Source organism: Lottia gigantea (assembly GCF_000327385.1).
Source record: "Lottia gigantea unplaced genomic scaffold LOTGIsca_105, whole genome shotgun sequence".
NCBI lineage: Eukaryota > Metazoa > Mollusca > Gastropoda > Lottiidae > Lottia > Lottia gigantea.
In genome coordinates, this window is record NW_008706876.1 from 561,365 (window position 1) to 572,492 (window position 11,128).

At 37.9% G+C, this 11,128-nt stretch overlaps 1 protein-coding gene across 1 annotated transcript; it reads right to left on the minus strand.

The window, feature by feature from the left end:
- Nucleotides 1-1,367: 1,367 nt before the first annotated feature.
- On the minus strand, nucleotides 1,368-5,434 carry LOTGIDRAFT_237386 (hypothetical protein; the record flags this gene model as incomplete). Its single annotated transcript, XM_009046706.1, has 5 exons — nucleotides 5,421-5,434; nucleotides 3,373-3,574; nucleotides 2,485-2,959; nucleotides 1,980-2,058; nucleotides 1,368-1,478 (listed from the first exon to the last, which is right to left on the minus strand). Coding segments are annotated over exons 1-5 (873 nt in total), but the record flags the coding sequence as incomplete, so codon positions are not given.
- Nucleotides 5,435-11,128: the final 5,694 nt, after the last annotated feature.

An 11,128-nucleotide genomic window follows, 5' to 3' on the forward strand; every position in this document is an offset into this window, starting at 1 on the left:
TCCGCTGGAACTTGCCACCTACCTTCCTACCTGACATTGTGCAGATGGTCGTATCGGGAGTTAACCATTTATTCATCGCAGACGATATAGCATCGAATTAAATTCAACGTTTTGTGGTACTCGATTATCGTTCTTACGGTTTATTTGCAATGAATTTGTGCGAATCTGGATGTTTCGTTTCTGGTAGTTGAAGCTGACGAGATTCTTCTTTAATTCATTGTTCAATGAAATTTTTGAAATGGAGTCACGCACAAAAAAAAAACACTTAACGGAACATTGATTCATGAGCTAAAAGTGCACACGAAGCACAAGTTTTAGTTTAGCCCTTCTGGATGGCTTTAGGGTTGCTTTTATGAAACAGGATTTGGGTAGAACATACATAGTCATATTTGAACAATTTAAAGCTAATATTACAAACATAACATAACAAAATTGGATAATAACTATATAATGGTGTATATTATTACATCATTTTCTATCACAGACCTAATATAACTGTCACAAGTTTATAATACACAACAGATATTCAGCATTAGACCAAGAGGCGCCCCACTTATCTTTTCAGTTGTGATGTGTTGCACTATGCGCTCTACTACGTGTGGTTTTTATCACATCACATCAGAGTCCTAATCGAAGATCCTTTTTATCGAGAGAGCCTTTCACAATACCCTTACGACCTGTCGAGGTGAACGCATTTTCACAAAGAAGCAAGGTTTTAAGTGCAGGGCTGGCATTAATAACAGTATGGACACCTTCAACGGAAGCGTCTGTAAGGCTATTTCCAGTCATATCCACGTAAGAGAGTTTGTGAGCAAGGCACATTCCAGCAAATATCCATCTGGCGCTCTGGTCAACTATACCATCATAGCATAACTGGAGCTCTGTCAAGTTGGGTAAAGATCGTAATACATCATATAAAGCTGAACTGACCGTATCGTTAAAAGACGTTTTAAAGTTGGGATGTTTGGCATACACCATCGAAACAATTCTATTGGTACACAGGAAGTTCAGTCTCAGCACCCGTAGAAAATGACAATTTCTGATACCAGAAAAGACTAGGATTAACGTTTTGGGTGGACAAGCACTATATTCGATAGCTATTTCTTGAAATTGATTCGCGTTTTCAGTTAATCTCAAAATAGCCTTTCCCGCGGAGTCCAGACTGCACTTTCTGAAATAAATTGCTTCAAAGATGGGAGGCCAACAATTCAGAACATAGGAAGTACGGTAATGATAGTTAAAGTTTTCCAAAACAAGCTTTTGAACGACCAGGTTCGGATTTGAGAAGACTTTCAAAATATTTTTACGTTCAGCTAAACTGATATTGTGAACAGCATTAATTGGTCCACCGATTGTCAGACTTTCCAAAGAACGATGGTTTTCAAATATTCCACAAATGAATCTCACAAATTGGTCGGTGTCGTCAATGCTGGTTGCTCGAACTACCATACCCGTTAAATACTGTAGTTTATTCAAAGCTGTGGATAAAGAGGAACTGAGAGATTTTTCAAAGTTGAGCCGATCCCAGTACACATTGATCTCCTGGCAGCATGGTGAAGACACAGAGCACAGGGATATGAAGTTTTGTAAAGTTTCATTAGGACAGTGGTTACAGGATATCTCCATAATCACCGGGAATCCAGAACATACTCTGTGAGTGAGATGTTCTTCAAAGTCAGTCTCCTTCAAGCAGGTCAGAACTCGATTGAGATGTTTCAAGCCACTTCTGGTAGTTTTGTTGTCGTTGATGTTGGAATGAGTATATTGAGACCTAGCCTTTTCCAATAAGGATCCGATTAACCACGATAATAATCGATAATTCCTGTCACTGTAGAAAGATCTGGCACAAAAACTCCACAGCGAGGAGTATCGATGGGATAAAACTTCTTTGTGAAACGCGTCATCGAAATTCCCGGATCTGAAAGACTCTAATCGCTTACACATAAAACAAGACGCAAAATAATCTCTAAAGCACCTACTTGTGAATCCTACCAGCATCGAACCATTTTCAAATCCATGGACCTCGTATACGAAGTGTAGGTCACAAATATGTTGATCCTGTAAACAACATGGTAGCACTCGTTTATCAATAAAACTTGATCCAGTTTGAATCGCATCAAATGCCAATCTTTCCAACATGTCTACAAACCTTTTCACTTCACTTACTGTACATGTTGCTTTAAAGGTACGCCCTGACGTGATCAAATTAGATGTTGACACGTGTATCAGGGCTTCTAGAAGATCTAATCGACATCTTGGAGAGGGTATATCCATTCCATTGTCCCATAGAAAGAGTTCCATATAATTTCCTAGCAATGAACAAGCTAATGGATTTCTGAAGAGCTCCATTGTTGGATCGTGATCTAAGATGGACGTCACAACTCGTTCAATCTCGCCATATTGTTTTGACAAATGCTTCATGAATACTCGATGACTGTAACTAACAGTCAGACCATAGGAATAAAACAAACAATCAAAATTTACCTTTGTTAGTAGCCCGGGTTTAGTGAATACCAAAAGTCGAGCAAATACGAGTTGTCTGTCCTTGACTAAGTGACAAGCATGATAAAACAGTGGCGACGTTAGGCAGACGTTATCTATGATCAGCGCCACCTTGTTAGCGTTGGTGAGTAGCCAACACTGTATATCATCAAAGGTGACACTCACATCCGTGGTAAAGTTTATTATCTGTGAAAACACACTCTGTGAAATGATTTCAAAAAGTCCTTGTTCTTTATATTGATTGGAGTTATAGGTCAGACCATCAAAAGACTGGGAACAATTTACGTATACGACATGTTCGGGCATCATCGGGTATTTCCGTCTCATTTCGTACCAATCATGTAGTAACCGGAAACACATCATGGTTTTGCCAGTACCGTCATCTCCTTCAATTAGTAACTTTCGACACGAAGCTGGTAATTTCCACGTCAGGTCATCTATTGACACACTGTCAGTCCTGAAAATTAGAAAACGTTAATAATAATCCATTAATTGAATTTATATGCCTCATACACGACGTCTCAGTCTCATTAGAAGGACTGAAATGCAATTCTCTTTGTCTTTTTTTACGGTGGACTCCAGTTACCATCCATGATCTTGCGACATTTTAATGTTTCTGACTGCTTGTATTGGACAAATCAAATGCTCTGTGTTTATAATTGATGCTGATTTGTCAAAATACCAAAAAAATAACGAGGATCTCGTCATTTCATGGATGTCATTTGTAAAAACTCTTGTTTTGAGGAAGATATTCTGTACCTTCGGAATAACCAGATGATGCCAACTCACTGGGGCACGACAGCTTTAAAATCATTAGCTACTCTGACATTGCATCATGGAGTTGCCTGGCTAACAGCTTTTATTATTTACCTGGCCAGGGGGACATAAGCTGGATCTGTGGTTGTATGGAGGTCTGTACGGACATCAAAGCGTGGTACTCTCTTTAAACAATAGAAAGGTTCTCGTAATGGTAGAGATCTTTCCAAATCACACGACTTCCCACGTACTTCTTGGAAGTGTCTTTTATATATTTCTTTTAATTTGGCTGTTACTGGATCTTCCATAGGTTTATCTGAAAAAATACCAGGAATGTGTCAAATAGAAACACAATGTTGAAACCCTAACCATCTGCGTTCAGCAAAACCTGATCAAATCTGTTAACCATAACTAAGCTTATATAGCATAGAATAGTAAGATAATGCCAGCGTAAGTCATGAACAAGGTTCTGTTTCTGTGCCGCAGAAAGGAATGTTTGCCCATACGTCTAGTTGTTGACAATTGGGCAATAATCCAATCATCAAAATGCAATAAAACTAAGTTATCATATGAGGCTCCAGCCAATTTACCAAGGGTTGTTGATAGGACTGGTATGCTTTATCGAGTGTATAATTTTAATGATAGTTTCACGGACAAGCGACTGATCACCGATTTTTATCAACTATCAAACCAACAGTCTACCAAATGACCCTGATCCTACTACCAACTACCACGACTGCCAACAACTACTTTCCCTGAGATATCAACATCTGCTTTAAGCGGATGTTCAACTGTCATTTATCCGGAAACGAACAAGTGGACACACGTTGCAGACATGAACAGCAAGAAACATTGATATTTCAGGTTTTTGTTAAGAGAAGTATCGGATTTCGAAGTAGATTGGTGATATATAAATATTGTGAGTTTCTTTAAGCTAATCTGTTAAGATGTTCTAATTACCCAGCAGGCTAATTAGATACCGTATTGTATATCTTAATTAACCAACGTCATTATAACTAGCTATCACTTAATATATAACTTTCTTATATACAATAACAGTGGGTATTAATTAACTGTTAAAGAGGCATTGCCAAAATTCAGTCATCATAAACTTCAATGCTGGTATAACCGAAGACAAACATTAATATCTACTGCCTCTAAGCATTAGGGCTCGTCACTTTAGGCGATGTACTCCATCAAACACGACGTTTGATATTCACTATGAAATAGTTGTCTGCGACGGAACTTTTTCAGTTGGTAAACAAGTTTACAAGGATGTAAGCGATGGATACTTTTAAATGGTGCTTTTGTTAGCCTGTTAGCATCCAACTTAAATATTTTAACTAGAAGCAGTTGTTATGAGTCATGAAATTCATTCTACGGAATTTATATGGCTCTCTTCTCTCAAATAGAGATATAACCACAACATATTTTGGCAGGTGTAAGATAGTGAAATATCGATATCAAAATAACGTTAAAGGGTTAGAATTTGCCGATTTGAATTGAATATTATAAAAAACTATGTGATAGTCCAGAGGCAGAGTTGAAGCTGAAACCAAGAATGTTTTAAAAATTGTTTTAAAAAATTTGAAAATCGGTGTGAAAAAGCAGAATGAATTTGAACAATTTGTTGAAACCAGCATACATTCCCCTTTTGAATAAACTTTGATCTCGATATTTGTAATTGAATTGTGTAATTTGTGTTCGGGATTTATTTTACATCATGACATAAGGAACATACACAGTGAAACGGCCCCATTTATTATACATGCAAATAATACCGCTCATCTGACAATCATCCTGGTTTCCATATGCCACAGGTTGTGTAAAGATCCCCTACTGAAGTGGAATTCCTTTATTACATATTGGATGACATTGTCAACCTTCGGTATCCTAAACATGGCATACAAACAGGACGTAAAACCCCATTATATTCCCTACAGAAAATATAATTACTTAATTCTACATAAAAATGGCGTATCTGACCTTTTCCTTCAAGCTAAATATATACACCTGATTTATCTATATAATAGTGATGTTGTTATTACTTACGTTAGTATATCATATCTTCCATACGATTACCAACTGGACAAACTTATAGCTAACGTAATTCCCTAGTGGTACCGATTATTAGAAAAATGTGTTAAAGAATTTCTACTTACCAGCCATTCTTAAACCAAACACGCAGTTTTAATTGTAGGACGTTCTGACTTAAAATTAACTCTTCAAACATTTCTGACAATGGGCCAAAATTCGGCATTCCACTACATGTTTTCATTGATAGACCATACCACACGACTCACGTCAGAAATGTTATTTTCGTCCGCTATGTTTCAGCAAAAATTATTCTCGCGCCTGCATAAACACTGTCTTGTTCTATTTATAGGTTAGATTCAAATTTCTTTAGTCTTTTTAAAAATATTTCCAGTATTAGTTGATCTAATTCGAAAAATAGATAGATGCATTGAATAAATAAATTTGAAAACCTGATGTTTCCGTCTGTGTGTTATGGAAGTGCAAAAGTCAAACAAACACAAGTGTGCATATTTATGTGTTAAAGAGATATTACCTGTTAAATTGCACATGCACAAACTTGATCAATACACGCCCGTAGCTACAGGGGGCAAGGGTGTGCCCCTCCTAAACATGGATTGACCCCCGCAGTAGTTCTGACAATTGACCAATTCCACTATTGCTACACCATACACCATTGCCCCTCCGGATATATTACTTGCCCCTCCGAACAATCAAGTCTCTTTACGGGCTTGAATCAATATAGGTATACGTATGTATTCACCTGTGGACTGGTGTCATAAATAGACAACAGAATCCCTGTATATGTATAAATTCATAAAAAAACGTTATTAAGGATCTAAGTTATTGAAGGATAATTACTTAGTTTTATAGATTTATTATATTATAGAGGGATTCTGTTGTATAGTTATGGCACTGGGTATGTCCAAAGATTAGCCAAGTTTGAAAATCTAAATCTTATGTTCATTCTAAGAGGTAATATTCCTTAAAGCCATGGTTCACCAGTTCAGGAGGTCAGTCGTTCCTTGGTCTCAGAAATGGGAATTACTCAGCTAAGATAAACAGTAATACTGCTAACAGCTTACTGCAGAAATTTTGTGGGTTTTTATCCACGTATATCCATAATTAACCTTGTTTGAATTAACATTGACGACTCACCTTTTTCATGATGTCTAATAACAAAAATCAGCAAGACTATGTAAAGTTATACATTTATTTCAAAAACATCTGAAAGTACAATTTTACTTCAGTTATCATAGTTTTAGTATTTGGTTCATATATCAAAGTTTACAAATAAAAGATAAACAAACGATAAAAATACAGCTATATCTGACAGAATTTTGTAATGCCATATTTCATGTTAGATAGGAAAGAAATACACTAATCTGCTTGTGAACGCGATGTAGACTAAAGTATTTGTCAGTTTTTATACGCCCCTGTCTGTCTCTGTCTGTCTGTCTGTCTACAATTGTTTGTGGACACGATAGAGAGCTGGTTTCTTGATGGATTTTGACGAAACTTGGTGTAAGTGTTTGTGATCATCTGAGGATGAACCCTATTGAAAATCAAACGAATCGAAAAATATTTACTATGAGTTATTGCCCTTGTTCTTGAATTGTTTGTCGACACGATAGAGAGCTGGTTTCTTGATGGATTTTGACGAAACTTGGTGTGAGTGTTTGTGATCACCTAAGGATGAACCCTATTGAAAATCAGACGAATCGAAAAATATTTACTATGAGTTATTGCCCTTGTTCTTGAATTGTTTGTGGACACGAAAGAGAGCTGGTTTCGTGATGGATTTTGACGAAACTTAGTGTGAGTGTTTGTAATCACCCAAGGATGAACCCTATTGAAAATCAGACTAATCGAAAAAATATTTACTATGAGTTATTGCCCTTGTTCTTGAATTGTTTGTGGACACGAAAGAGAGCTGGTTTCGTGATGGATTTAGACGAAACTTAGTATGAGTGTTTGTAATCACCCAAGGATGAACCCTATTGAAAATCAGACGAATCGAAAAATATTTACTATGAGTTATTGCCCTTGTTCTTGAATTGTTTGTAGACATGATAGAGAGCTGGTTTCTTGATGGATTTTGACGAAAGTTGATGTGAGTGTTTGTAATCACCCAAGAATGAACACTTTTGAAAATCAGATGAATCGAAAAATATTTACTATGAGTAATTGCCCTTGTTCTTGAATTGTTTGTGAACACGATAGAGAGCTGGTTTCGTGATGGATTTTGTCGAAACTTGGTGTGAGTGTTTGTAATCACCCAAGGATGAACACTTTTGAAAATCAGATGAATCGAAAAATATTTGAGTTATTGCCCTTGTTCTTGAATTGTAAGCTGTAAACAAAACCCATGAAATATGAACATTTCACTCTCAGAAACATTCATTTACTGACAACACTTATCAACATCCATGACAAATTAGCTGCCATTACAAATGTGGGCGTATTACGATGGCATCGCTATTTTTTTTTATTATACATGTATTAGAAACGATGTATACTCTTAACTGAGCAAATACTCTCACATCTAAAACCTAGTTAACCCCAACTGTTACTGGTCTCACTGATGGTTTTCACACTTGCTCGGAAACTTTGGGGTAGCTATTTTTTTGTTCAAGGGCCCATAAAAGATTTATACATTGCTTGCGAGACCACGACCTCAACGTTGACGAGCAAGTGCTAAAACCAGTAGGCCACTAAAAACTAGGTTTAACAGGCCTAGAAATAACCCTTAATATGCACGGCCTGATCCAACACCCTTTTTTAAGTCGTTTATTTAGAGACTGAATAGGCTGCCCGTCGACCCCCACCCCTTCGCTAAAATGGCCATAACTTGCCAGTTTTGACCTGAGAGGTAAATTTTTTATTGTAAACGGTAGTTTAACATGTTGTCTATCTCAGTCGAAAACAGAAATTCGCATTTTTTGAAAACTTTGGAGAAAATCAACTTTGAAGTTGCACCCTCAATTTCAAGTGGAAACTTTTTTTAAGTCGTTTATTTAGAGACTGAATAGGCTGCCTGTCGACCCCCACCCCGCGCTAAAATGGCCACAACTCAGCCAATTTTGACCCTAGAGGTATAATTTTTGTTGCAAACGGTAGTTTAACATGTCTTCTATCTATTTCAGTCGAAAACAGAAATTCGCGTTCTTTGAAAACTTTGGAGAAAATCAACTTTGTAGTTGCACCCTCAATTTCAAGTGGAAACTGGCTTATATTTTGGTTTGGGGAAATAATCTGAGACTAAAAGTGCTGCAACTGTCAGAGTTTCCACGGTAGGAACTTGAAATTTGGAACAGTACAACTTCAGATGAGTTCGGACATGCAGTGCAATTTCCAGCTTTCCATCTCTGATAGTTTTTGAACGATAGCCTGTCAAACATTTGCTCTTCTTCTCAACCGCTGCAACTGGATTGTATAGAGACTGTATAGGCTGCCTGTCGACCCCCACCCCCGCGCTAAAATGGCCATAACTCAGCCAATTTTGACCCTAGAGGTATGATTTTTGTTGCAAACGGTAGTTTAACATGTATCCTATCTCTTTCAGGCGAAAACACAAATTCGCATTTTTTGAAAACTTTGGAGAAAATCGATTTTGTAGTTGCTTCCAAATTCAAGTGGAAACTGACTTATGTTTTGGTTTGGGGAAAAAGTCTGAGACTAAAAGTGCTGCAACTGGCAGAGTTTCAACGGTAGGAACTTGACATTCGGAACAGTACAACTTTAGATGGGTCCGGACCTGCAGTGCAAATTCCAGCTTTCCATCTCTGATAGTTTTCGAACGGCAGTCTGTCAAAGATTTGCTCTTGTACTCAACCGCTGCAAATGGATTGTATAGAGACTGTATAGGCTGCCTGTCGACCCCCACCCCCGAGCTAAAATGGCCATAACTCAACCAATTTTGACCCTAGAGGTATGATTTTTGTTGCAAACGGTAGTTTAACATGTCTTCTATCTTTTTCAGTCGAAAACAGAAATTCGCATTCTTTGAAAACTTTGGAGAAAATCAACTTTGAAGCTGCACCTCAATTTCAAGTGGAAACTGGCTTATGTGTTTGTTCGGGGAAAAAGTCTGAGACTAAAAGTGCTGCAACTGTCGACCCCCACCCCCGCGCTAAAATGGCCATAACTCAGCCAATTTTTACCCTAGAGGTATAATTTTTGTTTCAAACGGTAGTTTAACATGTCTTCTATCTATTTCAGTCGAAAACAGAAATTCGCATTCTTTGAAAACTTTGGAGAAAATCAACTTTGAAGTTGCACATCAATTTCAAGTGGGAACTGGCTTATGTTTTGGTTTGGGGAAAAAGTCTGAGTCCAAAAGTGCTGCAACTGGTAAAGTATTCACGGTAGGAACTTGAAATTTTGAAGTTGTACCCTCACTTTCAAGCTTTCCATCTCTGATAGTTTTCGAACGGCAGCCTGTCAAAGATTTGGTCTTCACCTGGACCGCTGCTACTAGATTGTATAGAGACTGTAAAGGCTGCCTGCCGACCCCCACCCCCGCGCTAAAATGGCCATAACTCAGCCAATTTTGACCCTAGAGGTATGATTTTTGTTGCAAACGGTAGTTTAACATGTCTTCTATCTCTTTCAGGCGAAAACACAAATTCGCATTTTTTGAAAACTTTGGAGAAAATCAATTTTGAAGTTGTACCCTCACTTTCAAGTGGAAACTGGCTTATGTTTTGGTTTGTAGAAAAAGTCTGAGACCAAAAGTGCTGCAACTGGCAAAGTTTTCACGGTAGGAACTTGAAATTTGCAACAGTACAACTTCAGATAGGTCCGGACCTGCAGTGCAAATTTCAGCTTTCCATCTCTGATAGTTTTCGAACGGCAGCCTGTCAAAGATTTGGTCTTCACCTGGACCGCTGCCACTAGATTGTATAGAGACTGTATAGGCTGCCTGCCGACTCCCAACCCAGCGCTAAAATGGCCATAACTCAGCCAATTTTGACCCTAGAGGTATGATTTTTGTTGCAAACGGTAGTTTAACATGTCTTCTACCTCTTTCAGGCGAAAACACAAATTCGCATTTTTTGAAAACTTTGGAGAAAATCGATCTTGAAGTTGTACCCTCACTTTCAAGTGGAAACTGGCTTATGTTTTGGTTTGGGGAAAAAGTCTGAGACCAAAAGTGCTGCAACTGGCAGAGTTTTCACGGTAGGAACTTGAAATTTACAACAGTACAACTTCAGATTGGTCCGGACCTGCAGTGCAAATTCCAGCTTTCCATCTCTGATAATATTCGAACGGCAGCCTGTCAAAGATTTGGTCTTCACCTGGACCGCTGCCACTAGATTGTATAAAGACTGTATCGTCTGCCTGCCGACCCCCACCCCCGCGCTAAAATGGCCATAACTCAGCCAATTTTGACCATAGAGGTATAATTTTTGTTTCAAACGGTAGTTTAACATGTCTTCTATCTATTTCAGTCGAAAACAGAAATTCGCATTCTTTGAAAACTTTGGAGAAAATCAACTTTGAAGTTGTACCCTCACTTTCAAGTGGAAATTGGCTTATGTTTTGGTTTGGGGAAAAAGCCTGAGACTAAAAGTGCTTCAGTAGACAGTGTTTTCAAGGTAGGAACTTGAAATTTGGAACATTCGTCATCGAGCTCCGTCAGCTGGTCAAATTTTACCTAGGTTTATTACGCGCCCAGTAAAATGGGTAAGTAATAGGCCTATCATTCTCGATTTTGCCATGCTTTGGATGAGATTTTGATTAACGGAATTGTCTTATATGTACGGATTTTTTTTTTTTATCATTATCTACTTATTGACCGGGAATTATGAAGTGTGTTATGTTATTTACAATA